The sequence below is a fragment of the Panthera onca genome, chromosome A1 (genome assembly GCF_046562875.1).
Source record: "Panthera onca isolate mPanOnc1 chromosome A1, mPanOnc1 haplotype 2, whole genome shotgun sequence".
NCBI lineage: Eukaryota > Metazoa > Chordata > Mammalia > Carnivora > Felidae > Panthera > Panthera onca.
In genome coordinates this window covers 35,656,870-35,680,774 of record NC_138339.1, presented here as the reverse complement: position 1 = coordinate 35,680,774, position 23,905 = coordinate 35,656,870, and the positions used below count along the sequence as shown (strand labels likewise).

General features: G+C 39.8%; 1 protein-coding gene and 1 long non-coding RNA gene across 3 annotated transcripts in view; one reads left to right on the top strand and one right to left on the bottom strand.

The window, feature by feature from the left end:
* The window catches only part of LOC132680791 (uncharacterized), a 490,013-nt gene that overhangs the window by 255,014 nt on the left and 211,094 nt on the right, over positions 1-23,905 (bottom strand). The gene's annotated exons all lie outside the window — the stretch shown is intronic.
* FGF10 (fibroblast growth factor 10) overlaps positions 146-23,905 on the top strand; it is an 81,977-nt gene continuing 58,217 nt past the window's right edge. Inside the window, exon 1 of the mRNA XM_060634575.3 lies at positions 146-1,881. Coding sequence (XP_060490558.2) covers positions 1,521-1,881 — 361 coding nt within the window. The 5' untranslated portion in view covers positions 146-1,520. The remainder of the gene's footprint in view (positions 1,882-23,905) is intronic.

The window sequence follows — 23,905 nt, the reverse complement described above, 5'->3', positions numbered from 1 at the left end:
GAGGGCCAAAGTGTGAACTTTTTACTTCAGCAACGGAAGCGAGAAATCAGTGATTCATTAAAGCAGAGACCTCCTTGGAAGCTGGCAGAAGAGGAGGAAAAGAAGCTAATTATGGTCTCCCTTCTCTGTGCTCACTCCGACCAGTTTATAATCTGCTGCTTTAGAAGGTTTATCCTCAGCATCTTCTGCTTTCTCCCCCAGGCCTCCCCTCCTTCTGGGAGCCAGCGGGGGCGAGAGGGGGGAACAGTCAGCCGAGCACCAAGCTCCAGGTGGCTCTCCAGTACTGCACGGCCAAAAGAAGTTGGGGGGGGGGGGGATCCTACGCTGCAAAACAAGTGAGAAAGGGGCTCCCCAGAGGGGACTGGTTCAGGCTGGAAGACAGCAAACTTCGGAGAGCCTGAGGCTACAGCTCGCGCCGGTGGCCAGCGCAGCCAGCACACGGACACTTCACAGCAACTCCCCGGAGCTGGAGGCGCGGGCGGAGGCGGCGGCCGCGGGGCCACAAGGCAGGGACCCGGCAGCCCCCAGCTCCGCGCGGAGGCACCGCGCCCTCTCCTCCTTGCTCCCCTGCTCTCCTCCCCCCCTCCCAGCCCCCTCCCCCTCCCCCTCCCCCTCCTGGCTTTCCCAGCAGCCGAGGGTTTCAGATGTCCCACCGCCGTTTGACCCCCTCCCCGCCCCCCCCGCCCCCCCCCCGCTTCTCCACCCCTGCAAATGAGGTTTGACCAGCGGAGGCAGAGCCCACCTCTGGCTTGGAATCACTGACATTTGGACTCCTGGCTGCAACCTGTTTACAAGCGGGCTTTCCAGAGGAAGGGGGTGGGGAGGGAGGGAAGTAGGGCCAAACAAAACACCAACCGCCATCTCCCCCCAAACAAGAAGTGACTTTCTGGAGGCTTCAAATCAACAGGCACCATCAAAAAGAGAAAGCAGGAGGGGGGAAACAAACAACGGCGACCGGCAGCCGCCTCCAGCCCTGACAACTCCGAAGGGACGCGCTTTTCGAAGGCGGCTAGCAGGCTGGGGCTCTGCGCAGAGGGACCAGAAGGTGCCAACCTCAGAGAGGCGCAGATATCTCCCCCAGCCTCTGTGGGTTTTGTTCACCGTGCTGTCATCTGTTTTTCAGACTTTTTTTTTTTTTTTTTTTTTTTTTTGCATCTAACATGGTGAAGAAAGGCGTGAAGAAGAGAACAAAGTAACTCCGGGTGGAGTGAAGATCGCTGGTGACCACCGCCACCGCCACCACCAGCTCCTGCTACTGCGGCCACCCACATCCACCATTCACCGGGAGACTCGAGAGGCTCACGGCAGCGGCAGCGGATCCGAGAAAGGAGCCAGGAGAGGCAGCCGGCCCTTCCGAGGAGTTATGGATGTTGGTGTATTCACTTCTGGCCAGATCCGCGCCCAGAGGGAGCTAACCAGCGGCCTCCACCTCCAGCTGTCTCCTTGCCTCGCACCAGGTCTTACCCTTCCAGTATGTTCCTTCTGATGAGACAATTTCCAGTGCCGAGAGTTCCAGTACAATGTGGAAATGGATACTGACACATTGTGCCTCAGCCTTTCCCCAGCTGCCCGGCTGCTGCTGCTGCTTCTTGTTGCTGTTCTTGGTGTCTTCCATCCCTGTCACCTGCCAAGCCCTTGGTCAGGACATGGTGTCACCAGAGGCCACCAACTCCTCTTCCTCCTCCTCCTCCTCCTCCTCCTCCTCCTCCTCCTCCTCGTCCTCCTTTTCCTCTCCTTCCAGTGCGGGGAGGCATGTGCGGAGCTACAATCACCTCCAAGGAGATGTCCGCTGGAGAAAGCTGTTCTCCTTTACCAAGTACTTTCTCAAGATTGAGAAGAACGGGAAGGTCAGCGGTACCAAGAAGGAGAACTGCCCGTACAGTAAGTTACAAATGCGCGCTCCCCTCCTTCCAATTATCCACCCCCCACCCCACAAGGGGGGGAAAATCTGTTCCAGATGTGGCCAGCTAAATATTTACGTCCCCAACCCCTGTAAAATGATGAAGTGGAATACTTTCACACTAAATCACCCCCATACATTGTGCCGCCGCACCCCCTACCCTTGGCGCGGCTCCCTCCATACACCCCCACTCCTTGCCACCCTAGCTGCCCTGTCTCCGCTGCTTGTCATTACCTGGACCGCGCAGGGCGCTGGAGAGTAGTGCAGGCGCAGAGATTCATAGATGCCCCCCTCTCCGTCTCCGTCGCCCTTCCGCACCTCATCCCAAGGTCCCCTCTCCCTCCCTTCTGGAAATGGCTCAAGTAAACACATTTTGTTTCTTTTCGCTGGCAATCTTATTAAGAGTTTTGGGACAGCTTCCTCAAGCTGAAAATAATTATCCGCTGTCAATTACAGGGGCTTTATGGGAGCCTTATTTAAGAAAGAAAAGTCAATTCCACTAGCTCCCCACCCCCAACCCTTTACCCACTACCTATCTAGACAGGAGTGCAAACATTTCTCTGGTTTTGATTCTTTTTTTTTTTTTTTTTTCTTTTTTCTTTTTCTTTTTGGCCCCTCATGTTGGTTTGAGTGATTGCAGTCCGTGAAGTTAGCTTTTCAGGCACCAGCGCCGCTATTTGTCTTCTGCCTGCCTTCTCTCTTGGTAACATGATGCTCATGTCTGCATTGTCAATGGCATATGCGCTGCTTTGTGGTGTCCTGTTGTACTCATTTCTTCTGAAACCTCTCATATTGCACAGCCATACTACTACAGCATTGTAAACATCTGGGACTGGATTCACACAGACCTCACACAAATTTAATTGTCATTCTTTTATTTTCAAAGTAAAAGTCGTAAGTCTGTTTCCATGGCTATAGTTTGTCCCACTGGATGAACTTTTCTGCTCTGTATACATAAATTATGACCCCCTCCCCAGCCCACCCCACCTCTGCATTTCTTTCCATTTTCCTTTCTCTCATTCTTTCCTTCTTTACCTCTTGCTCTTCTTTCTTTCTTGCAGGGCTGTGGGCTGGGTAGGGGGAGGGAGAACTGGAGGAGGAGGGGTGGATATTGTGTCTCTTCTTGAATCAGTCCAGCAAAGCCAGATTACTCTGTTGGCTTCTTTTCCTAGCTACTTTCAAGTGGTGAGACTTATTCACCCTCTATTGACTGCTATTTGAAAGGAGCCCGAGGCTATGTAATGGCACACTGAAGACAGTAGACAATGACATTTACACATCTTTAATGACTATTTAGCATTATCTCAATGGTTCTCCCAAGTCACCTCTTTAAGGGACCTTAAAGTGTCAGTCATTTGGGAATTTCTTGCCAACTAACTTAAATACACGGGTCATACATTCCAAGACACCTTGGCCCAGAAAAGTATCTGGTACCAATGGGAAAGACAGTTAATCGGAATTTAGCATTTTCTTTTTAAATAAGGATTTATAAGAATTAAAACTTGGTTTTCTTCTCTGGAGATCCACATACATTTGACATTAACTTCTGCTGCTGCTTCCACTTACTAAAATTAGCAATAAGTTTGTAAGTAATAAAAATACTTGTCAAAGTATTTTAACGTATCCATCTTACATTTAATACTAGAGCTGTTTCTGTTTCTGATTCATAGAAAGTGGCTGAAATAATGTCATTATGATTTCTTTGGGTTGAAAGTCATTTGTTGCCTGAATTCAGTAGGTACTATGTACAGACGTTATAATTGTTGGTTAAAATTTAATACTTTTGTTCACTTCTAAAACAAAATAGTTATGGTGTCATCCAGGTAGGAAAATGGGGAAGAACTGAGCCAAACACTTGCTGAAGAGTGAGCTGAGAGTTAAAAAATAAAAAATAAAAAATAATAATACCCATGGGCTGAAAATCTTCTGTGTATTTTTAGTTCATGGAGATAAATATAATAAATTTTCAGTTTTAAGCTCGAGCAAAATTCCTTTTTTTGGACACTAACTTAATTTTGCTATTGGTATATTTTTAAGTATCTTTATGATTTACTACAAGGACCAATCTATATTAGTTTGTTTATACAACTGAAATGACTATTTTCTAAAATCATAATCATGTGTGATTATTTAATAAAATGATTGCTAGGGGTATACCTTGAATTATATTTTTAGAGTAAGAATTATCTGCAAAGAGAAAAGTATCTGATTTTTATTGCATAAAAACTAGTATGGAAAGTTTCCATCCCAATTGTCCAAAATAGAATAATATCCCTTCCATATGATAAAGCATACCAATAGTCCTTATTAAAATATAATACCTTATGTAGTAATGCAATCTTAATCAATGGTTGAAAATGAGAGGGGGTGGGGTTTACTCTGTTAAATAATGTTAAACCATAAATAACTTAGGCTTTCCAAGAATATCTGTATCAAGACATAGCAAGTGAAAAGTAAAGGTTGAAAAAGGCTTAATTTCACATGTGGCTGGGTAATCAGAACACTCCTACAATTTCCAGCTGGACTGATTCAGCTGAACTACATGGTATCATTAAGATATTGTCTAAATGTTGCATAATTGCATGTGAACAAACTTTTGCCATGCCTACAGGGTAACCAGCCGGCCAGCCCACCAAATGGTAGCCTGTTAAATATTAGGATTTCTGAAGAGTGTCAGTTCCTTGTCCAAAAACCAGTTTTCAGTAACATTTTCCTAAACAAGTTATTAATTATTTTCAATACACAAAGCTGTTCTTTTGAGGTTTGCTTATTTGAAGCTTAATTTTCTTTGTTACTTTTGACCCTAGTATTATTGCTGCTAAAATACAGTAACAGCTTATCTGAGAGGTGACATGTTTGGGATGTCCTGGGTAATTAAACAACTGTTTTACTGGCTTTTTGCCAGCAAAATACTAACAAAAGGGAAGTAAGGAAATCACCCATAAGCATTGCAAAATCATTTTTAACTTCTACCTCCAAAGCTGGTTCCCAGAAATTGGATGATTCTAAAAATATTATATGTGCTTGGGGTGATTACAAACGTTTATGTGTGTGTGTGTGTGTGTGTGGAAAGGAGGGTGATTTTTTGTTTGCTTTTTTGTCATTATGTGAAAACAGAATAAAGGGAGCAGAGATGAATTATGTTTCTCCTGCTGGAAGTGTAAGAAAGCTTGAATAATTTAGAATAGCTGTGGTGTATCTGTCACTAGATATGCTTAGGCTCATTTAAGTTTGTTTTATCACTCTTTATATCTAGAGCTTTGCCCTTGAAACATTACCACTCAGCTCTATTTCTGGACTCCTGGAAAGGCTGGATACAGCTGTTGGGTACCCTTGCGACTGGGACTGGATGCGAGTGGGCTGTGGGCTTCTCCCCTGGTTGTCACTGGTAGAAAAGGGGAGTCTAGTGAAAAGAAAATGTATCCCTAAACTTGAGACAGCCAAAAATGGATATTCTCAAAATGGAAAGCCACAGTGCTTATGAGTCTTTGCAGGAAAGGCGATTAAGCTACAATAGAGAAATCAGGATGTACTGTGTAGTAAGTGCCCTGTTTCTTCAAATATATATTTCATTTGACACACAATAGTCCTATAATTTAGATATTAACTATCCATACTTTTTCAAAGATGAAAAATAAGCTGAAAACAGTTAATTCCCCAAGGTCATTCAACTGGAAATTGGTAAAGTCAGGATTCAAGCCTACATCTATTTGATTACGTTATTCCTTTTACCCCCGTTACTGGCAACAATGATACCAATATATTAGAATTCGATATCTCAAAATTCTAAAAAACAAATTATCCGAAATCTTAATTGCTTCTTGCTATGAACACCAACAGTTCTTCAGGTTCACGCTGGAATAGTAGTAAATGGAGAGTGGAAGAGAAGTGAAATATGTTAAAGGTTATCATTGCAGGTGGCTATGCAGACATGGTATCAGACAATGTTAGTGCGTTCTCTAGGTGAAATACCTCTTCCGATATTTTGTTTGGGAATATATTTGCTTACGGAAACGCAAAATACATGTACACGGATCTCACCTTCTTAACAGAGGGCATTAGGAATACATTTAAGAAAATCCATGAATGTCATTGTATATCGTAATTGTTTACAGCTGAGGGCAAAATGTTTAATTGTTCCCACATGTAATAAAATAATTTGGTTGTAAATACCGGTGTGAAAGTGGGCTGTTGCAGGAACTTCTGATATATGACTCTAAAAAGGGCAAAATCTTAGAGACCTAAAGCTATATACATGTTAAGAAGGCTTTAAAATGAGCCTGCAAATCAAAAAGGTACTTCACCACATATAAATGACAAATTACTGTCTGGGATTAAAGGTTTGCATTATTACTTTTAAATCAGGACTGGGGCTGATTGTAGGAAGTTACATAAAGTGAGAAAGGAAGTGTTGAGGGAAATAGGGACTTGAATATCATCTCCTAATAAATGATTTTATTTTGGATTTTTGAAAAGAAAACCTATATACAACTTATGGCTTCCACTGGTGTCTTATTTAAGTTGTGGTTGTTTCTAGAGTTTGGTTGCATAATTTATAACTGGCAGCATTTAATCATGCACATTGAGGATTTATGAAGGTGGAAGCACTGTATTTAATGTTTACATGACATTGTCCCGTTACCTTTACCGCATTCCTACCATATGGACCCTCCACTTTGATGGCTTTATCATAAATCCATTAAAAATGCACAATTACCCAGTTTCCTCTTCATAAACCTGATTTATAACCTTCTACTAGAAGAAACCCAAGAAAACAGTTGGCAGAAATCACATGCCAACAGTGGAGTATGAGAATTCAGAAACACCACTCTCTAGGTTAGTCTTGGGTATTTCAGGAATCTATGAGGCAAAGGTATGGACCACTCTTTAAAAACAGGTGTTTTCAAAATGATGTTGAGGCACAGAATTTAAAATAAAAATTGTCTTATTAAATGAGGGAAACCCCAGTGCATGCATATTTTCTTCTATATTTTTACTGTCTGCTTTAGAGCAAAAAGGCTTATTCGAGTTCTTTTTTTTTTTTTTAACTGTTTAATGAACTCATAGTGGAACGTGAAGGAGCACTTAACACTCCTGTAGTTACCTTCCTGTGCAGAGGCAAACCCCACTTATTATTCAAACGCCTGACTTTCCACAAGCCAAAATGCTGGAAAAAAGTTGACAGCTCATTTGAAATGGAGCTAATGTTCCTCACATTTATGAGCTGCCTGGGAATATCTACATCTTTCCTAAGCCTTAAATGTCTGTATGCTTATCCAAAATTGTAGTACAAATGATATTTCCTTATTATGCTTCAGAAGGAAGAGTAACACATGTGTATTAGTTCAAAGTGATTTTAATCTATCTTAACATTAATTCTGTGAACTTTGCAACGAGGAGTAATTCAGATGACGTTTTTAGTATTACTGTTCCAACATTTGTTAGCATTAATAGTTGATATTTGCTTAATGTAAGTAAGTAAAATATTAGTATTTCCCTCCCAGAAATTAAAGTTCTCTTTTAATTTTCCAGCAAGATGGGACACAAGATTTATGTTTATGTAATTTTAATACAGCTTTATCACAGTTTAGAAAATAATGGGCCTCATTTTGTCTCAAGTCCTCTATACAGAAATATCTTCATTTTTCATGGTATATTGCAATCACTGAAGATCATTTACACTTACCATTTGACCAATGGTATTTGTTACCTGTTTTTGCAGATTAAAAATATTTACTTTTCATAATTGGCACTCTTTTTTTTCACCGCCTGTTAACCTTTGCCTGTGCCAGTCAGTCAGTATAACAAGTAATAACCTAGACATAGGCCTTTAAAATTAGTGAAAGAAAATATACCTGCATCTTGGGAAGCCAGTGATATTCTGATCAAGAGCTAATGAATACAAAATGTTGATGCTTTATAGAATCAGTTTAAAAGCAAATATTTAATCAGTACAGATTTTACACAAATAGAAAGTTTCAAGATAAACTAAAAGGGAGCCAGGTCATCCACCAATGGCCTTAAAGGCCATCCAATAATGGCCTTAAAGGTTCCCTTGCCTTTAAATCCAGTCAGTTGTGTTCTTTCTTTGAACACTGTGTTCTAATTGGAACAATAAATCAAAGAAGACACTCAGAGTAGATTCCCATGTAAGGTGGACAACTGGACAGTGACTTTTTACTGCTGCTAACACGTGCATCCAATTACCATTTGAAAGATTCATAGTGCTGGCAGTAAAGCATTGCCTCGTTTTATAGTTCACCTAATAATTCTTCAGCCTAAATCTGTCCACCTTTACCTATATCTAATCTGTCAGTATGTGTGTTATCATTAATGAGGAATTTTCAAATGTTTGGCATGCTTCCTACAATGGATGGTGACATTGAGAGATTAATGAGCCATTTAATTAACCATAATAGAAGAGGTAAAGTATTGATTAGGTCAATATATACCCAACTTCGAGTAAACTGTCAACTAAACATAACCTAGTACTTCCACCACAACTATAACTTAATCATGGATCATGGATAGTATGGGTTAACAGCAACCCAACTCTATGTGGCAATGGTTAACTGCAAAATTGAGAACTTTTTTAAAAGGCATTTTCCTATAATCATTATTGTCTTTCAAGGACCTGGTGTTATCATGCTTTACTGATAAACATGTGTGTTAGTTCATTCTTAACCCTTTTCAAGGCATTGCCCCCGTCTGAGGATAACTTGACATGTTAATAGAGTCTTTACAATTCAAGGCTCATCAGTTTCTTTTTTTTTAATATTAAAAAAATTTTTTAGTGTTTATTTTTGAGAAAGAGACACAGTGTGAGCAGGGGAGGGGCAGAGAGAGAGAGAGAGAGAGAGAGAGAGAGAGACAGAATCTGAAGCAGGTTCCAGGCTCTGCTAAGAGCACAGAGCCCAATGTGGGGCTTGAATCCGTGAACTGTAACATCATGACCTGAGCTGAAGTGGGATGCTTAACCAACTGAACCACCCAGGCGCCCCAAGGCTCATCAACTACTAATAATTCTGTCTGGAGGCATTTATACATCTGGAACATCAGACATCTGCGACAGCCCTGCCTCTATGGCACTGTGAATCATGATACTTTTTTGCCCCTTCACCACTCCGTTATTTTCTCCTCTTTTTCTTATTTTCTTTTTTTTTTTTTTTCCTTTTCCCTGATATTCAAACCCGTTACATGTCATGTAGGCCTGGGAAAGTCATCCATTATCATTGCTCAGGATGCCATGTTATATTTGGAGCCAGCAGCCTAGACCTTTTTGGATGTTCAGCATCCAAAATGCTGAGGAGTCTCTTCTCATTTTGAATCTGCACTGAATTCTCCCTTATCCCAGCACTCAGACCAATTTCTTACAGCCTTGCCTTTAGTGAAACAGGCAAATCATAGATAAGCACCTTCTGCCAATGAATGCTGATTGTCTGGTTATTCTGCATTTTCCTCCAGATTAAATATTCTATCTCCAATAACTCTCTTTGCAGGTTCATTTTGCCTTTGTTTTAAATTATTTTAGTACATGTAACACTTACTAGCTACTTTGCCAATTTCCCTACATTTTGCCTTTGTCTGGACTCCTATGAGAGAAAGTGAAGCGGAATTAGGAAGTCCAATAACTACTGCTCTTCTATTTTAGTCATCATTTATTTCAAAGAAGATGAATGCTAATCATAAAGGTCTTTACCATTTCTAACTTCCATGATTTCCCTTAAAACACAGGGCTTCTCTGTATACCCCTGCCAAATGTAGCTTTGAAAAGTAAAACCTACTTTTCTCATTAATACTGGTGGTCAAGGGGGAAAAATATAAAATACACATGCATTTATACTCCAGGCTGACCAAATATAGAAATGCACATATATTTTTAGGAAGATATTAAGATACCAACAGGAGTTAGAATTTGAATCAAGAGCATACGTCTCACTTATTTCTTTTAAAGAAGAACCTTTTTGTACTGATTGCTGAATTAAATTTATTTTTATGATATGTAGAATCTGACTATATAAGTTAGATTGGTCTGTTATAATAATTAAAAGTCAAGCTTCTTATAATTGGTTTCAAATTATATAGATACATAGATGTAAATAGATTTCCAAAGCCTAAATAGCTTTGAATTACTGATAGAATTATTAAAAGAAAAATTAACATTCTGTAATATGGGCAAAATGATAACACATGATATGAATTTGTAAGCTATTTCTTATCTAAAGTGAAATAGCTTTACAATGCTATTAATAACAGTAAGTAAACCAGATTTCTAGGGCGTTTTTTGGAACATCTCTGTAGAAGGGTATGATTCCACAAATATGAAAAAGAAAAGTGCTAAGGATGTTGATAAGATTATGGTATAAAAACTAGATCAACGAAACTACCGAAGTGCTTTAAAGCAGAAGCAAGAGGGATGGTAAAGAACATATGATCAGAATGTTAGAAGCCAGAGGAAAAGCAAAAGAAGCCATTGAGCATTTTGACAGACCATGGAAGGGAGGAAGAGATGTTGGGCTAGAGTGATGGAGACAAGGGTTCTGAACTCCCAGCAAAGAGATCAAGCTAATGAGTAGCTCTGCAAAAGGACGGACATGACAAGAAAGGTGTGAGGGAAATATAACCCAAGCCCTGGCATTTGACTGCATGTTAAATTAACTGAAATGAGAACCTGTGATCTAAAAGGAATCCCACAGAAGTAATCGCAGCCACGGTATCAAAGTAAGGAAGGCTAAATCCAGAATTCTTGCTAAGGAGGCAGCAGGATAGAGGGATTAAAAGTGTGGGCTTTGATGATGACAGGTATGGCCCTGGACTGAAAATGAACTTTGGAGACACAAAAGTGGGTGTATTGGAGGCTTTGACCTGCCAGGGTATATGACTTGGCAACTTGCCATCAGTAAAACAACAACATTAACAATACCTTCCTTTTTCCTATACCATAAAGATTAAATGAGATTATTCATTCATTCAACAGAAATTGAGTGCCTGCTTTGTGTCAGATACTATATGACACATACATACAGTACTGAAAAAAGAGCCTGGTTTAGCTCTCAGAGAGCTTCACTCTAAAGACAGTGTCAAAAAAAAAAAAAAAAAATAGCTATGTGATGAAAACTTGGGGTAAATGCTATGGAAGAAAGAAGGAGAGTACTCCAGAAGAAAATAATTGGAAACTATTCTAAATCTCATGGCTAAGAAGTCCTGGAAGGTGAGATGTGGGTGGAAGGAACAGCATGGGGAGGGTTTGGTACCTCCTCCAAGAAGGACAGAATAGGCACACTGAGCCTGGGGTTTGGGGAGAAGTTTGGAGAAGTCAGACGTAATGCACGGAATAGCTTAATGGTGCCTGGTGCATAACAAGTCCTCATCAAATGGGTATTTTATAAAGAAAAAGTAAAGAGGGGCGCTTGGGTGGCTTGGTCGGTTAAGCATCAGACTTCGGCTCAGGTCATGATCTCACGGTCCATGGGTTCGAGCCCCGTGTCGGGCTCTGTGCTGACAGCTCAGAGCCTGGAGCTTGTTTCAGATTCTGTGTCTCCCTCTCTCTCTGCCCCTCCCCTGCTCATGCTCTGTGTCTCTCTGTCTCAAAAATAAATAAACATTACAAAAATAAATTTAAAAGAAAAGAGTAAGTTATGACCCAGTGCTCTCTCTGTCTCAAAAATAAATAAACGTTAAAAAAAAAAATTAAAAAAAAAAAGAAAGAAAAAGTAAAGAGAATGCTTCCCTTTGTTGGAAGGGAAAGGGCTGGGAAACCAACTAGTTAGATTATTTGCTGAAGTTAGAATTTAAAATATTGGAATTAAAGAAAGAGGCAGGAATGAGGAATAAAATGACATTTTTAGAAAAGGAAATATTACAACATCGGAAATTATTTAAGGTTTGCAACTGTAGCATTCATAATGTTCTGAAGTGTGGGGGGCAAAGAGTAAAGTTCTGGTTTATTAAGAGACTACCAGCAGATATTTAAAAACTGAAGATAATTTGAGGAAAGAGCGAGGAGCTGAAAATAAGTAGAAGGTAACAAATGAGTTCAGGACATATTAGAAAAGAACAAATGGGAAAAGTAGGAATGAAACAGGTAACTAGAGATCGGAAGAAGAAAGATTACTGCACAAGAGGCAAAAAAAGAAGTGACTGGATGTTTACATATTTCAAGACAAACTATGTTCCAAGTTATGATATGGTTTTAAACCAGGGTTATCACAGATGCTTAGCTCTCAGTAAATTCTGTATCTAAGGTTCTTGTTTCTCATCCCACCACGGTGACCTGTTTGGCCCATAGCTTTAAAGGGTTCACAACCTAGAGACAGAGACAGGAGATCTTCCCAAGGAGTTGGAAGATAATATAAGACAGTTTATACTAACCGCCAAAGAAGCAGAGCAGAAATTAAGTGAAAGGTAACCCAAGGGATGCATGAATGACATGGGCAGTGTCGCACCAAGGATAAGGACTCCAGCTAGACACAGATAAAAAGAGAGGAGTAAGAACATCCTAAGAGAAGGCACAGAAGCATATGGGTGCAGAACCTTACATGAAGTTTCCAGGTAATAACAGGCAGGCAAACAGCGTGGAACACTGTTTACAGGCTGGGGGCTTACCTTATGAAACACAAAGTGAAATACACTGGAACATGTTGTCATGTGAGAGGGAGGAATGTAAACACCCTTATATTTGAGAACTTAACTTTTCTGCTAAAATATTACATTAACAGTTTTCATTTAATATTGGCCTTATTTTACTTTTTAAAGAAAAAAAACAGAGAGCAGAGATATATTTTAAAAGAGTATACAAATTACAGTATAAGAGACATAACCTACCCATATTGAAATTCTAGCTTGATCAGCAAAACAAACAAAAACCCAAAACTAATTTTATACTAGGGACACGGAGAAAGTAGTTCCTCTGACCTATACCAAGTGGCATCATCGTTAGCATTCATCATTATTTAAAAATTTAAAATAGTCCCTTTGCAGAAGTTCCTAAAATATGCATAGCACGGGGTGGGGTTTTGTCGTTTCTCAGCAGATTCCCAAAGGCAACTACTGAGGCCTCAACATTACTTGCTCCCATTGTATATTTTTTCTTGTCATTCCTAATTCTAAATTATCTCAGATTTACTTGGTTGAGGTGATTAGGAAAAGAAACAAAGTAGATACAGGTCCTTCTCTTGCTCCTTCTCTTCTCTTATATACTTTAAAAAATTTTTTTAATGTTTATTTTTGAGAGAGAGAGAGAATATGAACAGGGGAGGGGCAGAGAGAGAGGGAGACACAGAATCGGAAGCAGGCTCCAGGCTTTCTGCTGTGAGCACCGAGCCTAGTGTGGGGCTTGAACCCACCAACCATGAGATCATGACCTGAGCCAAAGTCAGACGCTTAGCCAACGGAGCCACCCAGGCACCCCAGCACTTATGTATTTTTAAAACAAACAATGAGTAGGACACAGGCAGTATATATGCAGTCACACCCATAATGAAGACCATCAGCTTTGGAGACAAACTTCTGGATGTAGAATCAGGGTTCTAAAAGTGTGTAGCTTTGTGGCCTTGGGCAAATTACTGGGTTGTGATCCTTGCAACTGTTAAGTAAAGATAATAATATCGCCCACCTCATCACTGTTGGAAGGATGAGCTTGTAAACTTGCAACTGAGATTATAAATGTGAAAGTCTCAATACCGGACACAGAGTCCGACATGGGGCTCCACATGACCTGAGCCGAAATCAAGAGTCAGACCCTTAACTGACTGAGCCACCCAGGTGTCCCTTAATTATCCCATATTCTGAAAGGATCCCTAAGCCATGGCCTAATATAAAATTAGACAGGAAATTGATATCATACTATTTTACTTCATTTTATAGTTTATGAAGTATTTTAATGTTTTCATGAATTGATTCTTGGAAAACTTCCATACAATGGGTAAAATAGTCCTTGTAATTCCCAAACTATATTTAGGTGAGAAAATTGAGTCCAAAAGTTATGATGCCAGGCTGAAGTTGGATAGTTAGCATAAGTGAGTCAGGATTCAAACTTAGGCCAGTCTTAGCAAAGGTGACCTTCATCTTCTAACTTGGTTTCCCAGGAACAGTCTCAGATGTGCCTCTTGCTCTGGCATATTATTAATAGCACCCTTTTCACTCTCCAGGTCTCACATGACAAAATCACCCTTAACCAACTTGGTCTGTGTAAGGCACAAATCTACACAAGTCAGTTCCCTATTAAATACTTTAATTTCTTCCTAGTGTCCCTAGAACAAGATCCGTATTCCTCAGCATGTCATGTAAGGCCCTCAGTATGTGTTCCCTACTGACTACTCACCCCATTTCTTACTATTTCCCATTATAGATATACTGAGTTGATGTTAGTTCCAGAACACGCCTTGTCCCCTCATGTCCAGGCCCTGCACACATTACTAGGTCTGACCGGAGTGATGTTTCTATCGTTGCTCCTCGTACTTCTTCAACTTTCTATTGGATGTCATCTCTAGGAAGCCTTCCTGAACACTCCCCAAACACCTTGTCTCTGGTGTTTTAACACAGTGCCACACTTGATTACTTTACCCATCTAGTTTCCTCATACACAGAAAACTTACTGAAGGGTAAGGACTATATACATCATATTGACCTTTGCATCCAAGCCCTTAATACAGAGTCTGGCCTATAATGGGTCCTTTCTATATCATTTACCAGGTAAATTGTTTTTAACTGCATATCCTTGATCCAAGTCACTTAGACATTTTGGTTCAGTCACTTGGTCTGGAAAGTATGATTAATATGCCACCTACCTAAAAAAATGTGGTTGAAGTAAATTATCTTTTAAAACTACATTAGGTTCTAAGTTCCACAGTTCTGAGAACTTGAAAATGTTAGGGCCATCATTACTTAACTGAATGTTAAGAACTTAAAGTCATACTAACTTCTGAATGGAAATATTGTGTAATCCCTGAAATGGATTGTTTCCCATATTTCTCCAGTTTTCCTAAGATTACTATTGACTATGATCAGTGGATATAAGTGACGACTGCTCTCTTTTAAAATTGATGCTGGTTGTGACACAGTTTTGGTTTCAGAGTTATAGTTGGATTCTGGAGTAATTTAGTACCAATTAAGAAATAATCAATTCTTGGTAATTCATTTATAGAAGAAGAGTGTATACACTATGAACAGTGGCAGAACATATGGTTCATAGTCTTGGTCATGTCACAACATTTACTGTGCAACCTTAGGCATGCCATTTACTTTAACTTGACCTTGGACCCTAATCTATGAAATGAGTGAATTGAACTAAATTAGTACTAAAATATTTTTATTCAAGATACTCATTTCCTAGATTAAGGACCAAATTCCACAAGCGTACCTATATTAGGAGATATCAACTATGATATGCTGAATGATAGCCACCCAAAGGTATTAAGTCCTAATCCCTAGAGCCTGTGAATGTTACTTTTTATGAAAAAGTTTCTGCAGGTAGATTAAGTTACGGGTTCGTAGATGAAGAGATCATCCCGCATTCTCCAGGTGGGCTTTCCACCCACCTGTTGTTATAACATTTGTCACTTGTTGTTATTATAAGATAGAGACAGAGGGAGTTTAGACACACACACAGAAGACAGTTTGGTGACAGAGGCAGAGAAAGAGAGACTTAAAGATGTGATGCTTTGGTTTTGAAGACAATGAAGGAGCCACAAGCCAAGGAATGTCACTGTAGAAGCTGGAAGAGGACAGAAACAGATTCTCCCCCAGACCCTCTGGAAGAAGCTTGGCCATTCTGACACCTTCATTTGAGCCCAGTAAAATGGATATTGGGCCTCTGCTCTCCAGGACTATGAGAGAACCAATTTCTATTGCAGTAAGACACAACTCTGTGGCAATTTGTTACAGCAGCCAAAGAAAACAAATACAGATTTTGATACCTCAGCATACGGTGCTGCTGTAACAAATACCTAAAAGTGTGGAAGGGACTCTGGAATTGGATTGGTATAGGCAGGAAGAATTTTGAGACACATGATGGAAAAAGCTTAGATGGTCTGAAACAGACTTCTGGTAGAAATACAATGAAAGCACTCTGGTGAGGGCTCAGAAGGAAGTAAAGAGCACAGAAGAGAAAGCCTATGTTATCTTAGAGAACACATATATCCTCATAAAGAGGATACTGGTAGAAATACGAAGATTAAACTTGATTCTGGGGCACCTGGGTGGCTCAGTCTGTTAAATGTCAGACTTCAGCTCGGGTCATGATCTCACGGTTCGTAAATTTGAGCCCTGCATGGGGCTCTGTGCTGACGGTGTGGGGCCTGCTTGGGATTCTCCCTCTCTCTGCCCCTTCCGTGCTCTCTCTCTCTCTCTAAAAATAAATAAATAAATTTTAAAAAATAAATAAAAAATAAAAGTGATTCTTAGGACAGCTAGAGGAAACAGGGAGCATGTTATTGGAGCCAGAGGAAAGACTGTCCCTGTTATATAGTGGCAGACACTTAGCTGAGCTGTGTTTAATAGTCGTGTGGGAAGCAGAACTTGTATGTGGTGAACTTGGAAATGTAACTGTGGGGAATTCCAAGAAAAATGTTGAAGGTGCAGCCTGATTTCTTCTTGCTGCTTTTAGTAAAATGTGAGAAGAAAGAAATAAAGTGAAGAAAGAACTGTTAAGCAAAACAGAACCAGCACTCAATGATCTGGGAAATTCTCAGCCTATCCAGATTGCAAAAGATGCTAAATTAGGAGGTACACTGCTAAGGAAGTGTGCTGTAAAGACAAAGCCAAGGGTGTGGCTGAATAGCTTTAATCTAGTGCCGGGAGAGATTAGGCACTTGACTGATCGGTTCCTTCAGCCATCTCAACAGAAGCTAGGAATAGAGATTATAAAAGCAAGACCTGAGGAGGACCCTGTGACTACTGGCATGAATGCCTATGACATACACAGGAGACTCACAAAGTTCTTGAGAATGCCGCATCAGCAGAAACACTGCCAGCGTGGACTGAAAGAGAGCTGATAAATGAAGGAAAGCTGTCAGACTCCCACAATTGTACAGGCAGGAAACAGACAGATAAAACTATTCAGCTACAGATACATGCTAGCTTTAAAAAAAAAAAAAAAAAGCAGGATCACCAGGATCACCGTGAGGGAAGAGCCTTGGGCACCGAGGGTACAACCATAGGTGCAGAGGCAGAGACTAACCACAGGCCCAGAGCCAGGACCCTCAAGCAACAGAGGACTATTCCGAGGTGCTGAAATCTACTGGCAGTTGTCCTGCTAGATTTTGAAACTGGTTGAGACTGTTGACACTTTTCTTTCTTCCACGTTTGCTTTTTGGCAAAGCAAATGTCTATAACTGGTGTACTATGCCTGTCCCAACTGTATTTTGGGAACAGATATTTTCTAGTTTTACAGGTTCAGAGGTATAGAGGAATTCTGCCCCAAGAAGGCTCATACCCAGAGTCTATTCACACCTGATTTAGATTATGTAGATGATGAGAGTTGGGATTTCTTAAATGATGATATTCAAATGAGATTTTGGACTGGAGTTTATGTTGGGTGTGAACTTTGGGGGGTGTTGGGATAGGATGAATGTAGTTTATTTCACATAAGAGGTGCATGTGAATTTTGCAGGTCTAGAAGATGGACTATAGTATGCTGAATAATGGTCATCTAAAGATACTGGGTCCTAACCCTTGGAACCTCTGGATGTTATCAAATGTAGCAAAGTTTTACAGTTGTGGTTAAGTCAGGTGTTTTGAGATGAGGAGATTATCCTGATTTATTCAAGTAGGCCCTAAATACCATCACAAATGTCTTTATAAAATAGAGGCAGAGGGAGATTAGACATAAACCCAGAAGGCAGAGGGTGATCTAATGACTGAGGCAGAGAAGGGATTTCAAGATGCTATACCATTGGCTTTGAATCTGAAGGAAGGACCATGAGCCAAGGAACATGGCTCAAGAATCTGGAAGTGACAATGAATAGTTTCTCTCCTAGAGAGCTTTCAGAGGAAATGTGGCCCTGCCAACATTTTTACTTCAGCCCAGTGACACTGATATTGGACTTCTGGCCCCCAGAACTGTGACAAAATAAATTTCTGTTATTTTAAGCCACCAACTTTGGGGTAATTGTTACAGCATCCCTAAGAAACTAATATAGCCTCCTATGACAGTTCTATGTGACTCACATTAAGGATAATTGGACAAAAATAATATTTTGCCATGGAAAGTACTAAGCATGGACTCAGATGGAAGTTCAAACACTTTGTCTACCTCCTGGGTGTCTGGATTCTTCATCTGATCCGTGAAGATTAAAATAATTTCTGTAAAAATATCTAGCCAAGTATCACACTTATAATAGAACCTGAAATTTTAATTGAATCTAAATTGATGCTGAGTTTCAATGACTATATATCTGTAAAACATTGTTTAAAAAATATAGTTTATTTGCACCTAGTACCTTCTTTGCTGGGCACTACCAGAGCAAAGGAACGGCTTTGATTCTCTGATGCAGAACCTGGTTGTACCTGTGGTCTGATTTTCCACCGGGTTGTAAGTTCAATCCGGATCCAGAAGTATCTGTTCTCTTCCTCCTCACTGGTCCAGAAGCCACATTCCTGAACGTGCATGCTATACCCATATTTTTTCAACTGAAAGAGGCCCTTTTAGAGTTAAAGGTGATAGAAGATCTATTTAATAAATGGATAATTAATACGATTGAAATGTAACCAAGTGGTACTTTCCAAAGTATTTCAATGTCTATGTTGAAGTTACATTTGCTCTCTTTGAAACTATATCCCACATCCTCTATCCTCTGTCACTGCGGGTAAAATTCACATAACACCCTAGCTTAAACTTTTCAGTTTGCAAAATGTTTCCATAATGGTACAACTCTCCTAAAATTTATTATCACGGCTGTTTATATCACCTAAAATTTTAAAGCCTGGAAAAAAAAGCATGAGTCTAAAACTGACATTTCCTCTTACAGAAAATTAGTTTCTCTCACAGCAACAGGGGCTATGAAGCTTTAGACAATAGATAAATGTTTTGTTGTCATGTCTTAGGGTAACGGGCTTTTATCCCAAGCTGAGGCGGACAGTGACATCTCCTAGGTTGGAGCGTTATGGGGCTCACTCCTTTTTCTCCTTTGCACTCACTGTTAACTGAGTGCTGGACCTATAATACTTTGAGAAGAGAGGTAATGGTGGTGATTTGGGGGAAAAGTGGGTGCGATTAGGAATAGGACTCTTATGCAAGGGAACTGGATAAAAGATCTGATCCACGATTGTCTTGAGCACAATGAGCATGCTAGTGGTCACGATCAATCTTACCATCCTTGGTGCCATTCAAAGATTTTAACTTACAGTCTCTGAGACCAGGTAAATCGCACAGGTCCATGTAAATCCACACTTCTGAAACATTTTTAGCAATAGAATGGTTGTTTGTGAGTTATGGCTTGAGAGGCAGCCCCTACCTATTTCTCTTAAAAAATAAGATTCCTTCTAATAAGTATACAGAAAAGACATTTGGGGAAAAGAGAGAGAGAGAGAGAGAGAGAGAGAGGCCAGATTATAATAGCTAATAAGAATAGACAATGCCAAGTATTTCTCAGAGTTGGGCCCCTGGGCCACATGATCAGAATAAACTAGGGTGCTTGCTCCAAATACAAATGGTAAGAGTCCTGTTTCAGAAGGGCTGCACGGGGGAAGAGGAGACTAATAAGAGGTATACACACAGGAATCTGAACTTTAATGAACACCTCAAGCAATTCTCAATGCCAACAAACCTCTGAGAAACAATGAAATTAAGGATGACGCTAAGGTAAGCGTGGAGGTGATGAGATGAAAGGACAAAGGTGTTTTGAGCTTGGAATCATCCAAAAAACTTGGCAGAATGGATTTCATACACATACTCCATGTCTGCATATTTTCCATTTTTGCACATAATCTGGAAATGGGGAAAGTGCCAGTGTATTTTGCAAAGAGGAAGTAATTTTAAAAGTGAGTTAAAACATATGCTAAAGTGTAAATACTCTTTCACCGGTGGAAGATATTGATACATCTGAGATTAGGTCAGTTTACAGCTCCCTACTGTAAAGTGCATGGGTCGTGTATGCCAAATCTGGGGTGAGGGGAGCGGAGACGTGACCTCCCCCTCCCACCCCCCCCCCCCCCCCGCCCCACCGTCTACAGCTGCCTGTTTTCGCCCAGTGTCAGGGTGCTCTGCGGCTGCTACTTATGAGGAAGAGCCGGGGGTATACACCTCATGACAGTTGTGCAAAACAAACTTTTACAGATTCAGGGTGCCTTCCCACTTGTTTTGCTGTGATTGGCTAAGCCACAGGAATCTGTGACCAAGCACCTCTAACCCAAGAGGGTTAGCAAGAACATAAACCTCAAAGTGATCCACTTCCAAAGCTAGAATCCTGAAAAAGGAATACAGATGACATTCTGTAGTTTCCCGGAAACCATCTTTCAAACTCCAGCAGCTCTTTAATGGTTTCGGCATTATTGAGAGGATTTCCTCTTTGTTGTGAGGTTCTCTTTCTTTCACTTGTGGAAATGATTTGAGCATCAGTTCCTGTATATGACCCTTTTTTCAGATGAATCGGACTGGCAGACACTATGGTGAAGGCTGTGGAATGTCCACCTTGTGCTTCATGAATATGCAAATGATAGGCTCCCTTCTGGTTCAGTGACATGTCTTTATACCTACAAAAGACCAGATTTACAGCCCAAATAACTTATAGAATGTCTCCTGCGAAGTCACAGGGAATATGAATCTGAAAATGTTAATTTCAAAAAAAAAAGTCAACAATTAGCATACCCTCTGATGGATCTTTTTTCCCATGTTTCTTTCTTCTTGTATTTTTTTTCTTTGTACTGTGAAGGCTTTGAAGGCATTTAATAAGATTAGTCAGAATATAGTCATCTGAGTTTAGCTATATGTAACCACTGACACTGGCTATAATTTATTAATCTGAGATGGTTATTGTACTGACCAACCCAAAGTAGTGTGGTTGGGTTTTTCACAATCCAAAAAAACTTCATAGGGTTTTAAGTTATTTGTTATATCCTGATGTGCTATACGAAGTGCCTGGCCAAAGGTGTTTTTTCCCTAATGTCTTATGCTCCAAAGAAGGCATCAAATTTTTTCAACTTTTAAAAAAATCTCAAATTGAACACTGCTGATTTTATTCATCAGAAAAGTGCCATCCATAAGTTGTCATATTATTTTCCATTTTGATGACAAGGATTATAGAATAAAAGCATGTTGTTCGGAACCTTCCCACCATCCCGTGGCCGTATTCAGTGACTGACACTTTAATTGAAGTAAAGTTTTCAATTGAAGTAAAGTAATAGTGACATTTTGTGACACAGCAAAACCAGAAAGATACTAGAAAAAGAAAAACGACTGAGGAAAAGTTGTATTCTTAAATTCATTCTTATTTTACCTTAAGCACAATAAACATTCAGTAATACTCCTATAATCTCTTAGATTAACTACATAGAAAATCCTTGTTTTCCCGTGTTGATCATTGACAATGTTTGGAAGCAGTCAAGTTTTCATTAACATACGGGTTCCTCATGTCCTATTGATTGTTTGTTTTATCATTTTGGATATCAGCAGAATCCACTGAATAATCAGGGAAAGCTTTATTTAAAAAACAATATAATCAGGATTTTATTAGGCAACATTCAATGATGGATGCAAACTGGGTGAACAGTCTTAACTACAGATACCTAGCTCCACAGTTGGAGATACTGTTTCAGTTCTGTGTTTAGGATGGGATAAAACAGTACAGCCATTAAATGCTTCATTAGTCCTAAATGCTTCACATGTGTACTCATTTAAACTTCAAACAACCCTAAGGTGTGGGTACTAGTATCATCCCAATTACAGATGGCAAAATCTAAAGCTTCTAGGAGACGGAGTAAGTTACCAAGAGGTGGAGGTGGGACTGGAACCCAGGTAGAGAGGCTCCAGCGTACATGCCCTTTATCAGTATGAAATTGTGCCCTTCAATATGTTACAACATACAACAAGTCTAACATAAAATCCTTTAGTCAAGCAGAGGCAAACTGGGCAGTATGGTGCATCAGCAAATTACATTTTATAGCGGGGGGAGCTCTATGCAGTATTCTATGCTTTCCTGACTTAACTTTGCCTACTCAAGACCAAAGAAGATCTCTTCTTGCGATCTAAAAGTTTGTACCTGCAGCTCCAAAAGGCTGGCTCCTGATCACTTTTGTCTTGATATGATGACTAAAAAAAGGAACAGGTCAAAAAAAAATGTACTTTTTCTTTTCCAGTAGTAAACATTTTAAAGAATGATAAACTGGAAATGTTTTAAAAATAAAGTTTTATACTGGGGCGCCTGGGTGGCGCAGTCGGTTAAGCGTCCGACTTCAGCCAGGTCACGATCTCGCGGTCTGTGAGTTCGAGCCCCGCGTCAGGCTCTGGGCTGATGGCTCGGAGCCTGGAGCCTGGAGCCTGTTTCCGATTCTGTGTCTCCCTCTCTCTCTGCCCCTCCCCCGTTCATGCTCTGTCTCTCTCTGTCCCAAAAATAAATAAAAAACGTTGAAAAGAAAAAAATTTAAAAAAAATAAAGTTTTATAGTGTGAATTTATTTTTCTATAATTCTTTCAGCTTGAAATTCTTTAGGTCATTTACTTAATATCAAAGATAATACTTTTGACCTAATCACATATGAGGAGAAAATATTTTGTTTTCTTGCAGTTTGGGAAATATTTGTCTTGAAGCCAAACTACCCAAAGATATATTCTTTTACTAAGAAAGCAAAATTTTAAGAGTTTACTTTTCCCTTTTATTTAATGTCCCTATAGTTCCCAAGTTCAAGACTTGAAGTATTCTCTTTATTAAAGAAAGTCATTCATATTAACCCCTACATCTACATGAGCCATTTCTAAATTCATAGAACTTAAAAATGATCCAAATATTGAATCAAATAAAAGACTTATTCCCCTATCTTAGCAAATGTCTTTCCTAATGAATTTTAACCAAACTAACCTAACTCAGCTTTTGGTATACCTATGCTAATGGTAGATTTGCTCTCTGCTTTTGAAGGTGAATTGATATTCACAAATCATAGGTCACAAGCCACTAAAAGTGTCAGAATCCCACAGCAGGCCCTTGGTGGCTTGTTAATCTCTCCTGTTTAAAGGAAACAGACTAATTCACTTAAATATAATGAAAGCCATGCCTGCTCCAGCCTAGTCCTTCAGAGTGTCAGCCCATGCAAAGTCCTGCCTTCTTTCTTCACCTCTTTCCTTCCTGGCTCTGACAATTAAACATGAAACGAAGACGCAATGATTTCCTTAATGTTACCATGTCTGAGTTATTTCAGATGTCACATATGCACAAAATATTGAATGCTTTTTTTTTTTGCACTGAAAATACATACAAGAACGTATTCCTGCCCACCTTTCACCATTGTTCTCAACAAAGCATAAAAGATAAACCAGGATGCTAAATGGAGGGACCAGATGTATATATAACCTTTTGCCCTCATTATTCTAGTTGGCTTCCATTAGGGAAGACAAATAAAATAATACACAATAGGAAATAACTGACACAGAGGTGTGAGAATGAACTTTAATAGTGGATTGGCTAAAATCTGAAAATATGATCAGAAAGATGGAAGAGCGGTTTTCAAAAGTGCCAAATAATATATGATTGGTATAATATTTATAGAAGGGAAAGAAAGAATTTATCTTAATTCTACACACATAGAAACTGTCCAACTGTGGTCAGTCATGTTCAAGCTACACTATTTTTACCATTTCTAGTTTTTACATTTTTTAATACTTTGAAAGAAGAGCCAAATGTTCTGTGATTCTTTTTACCCAAATACACACAACCCACACTCTTTTGGCTAATTTTGACCGTAGTTCGCTACCCCCTAAAAGAGTGCATTACCCTCTTTTAATAGCATTATTTATTTATGGTTGTCCATGCTGTAATGAACTGCAACATATGGTAAGATGAGATTTTTCTATCAAGTA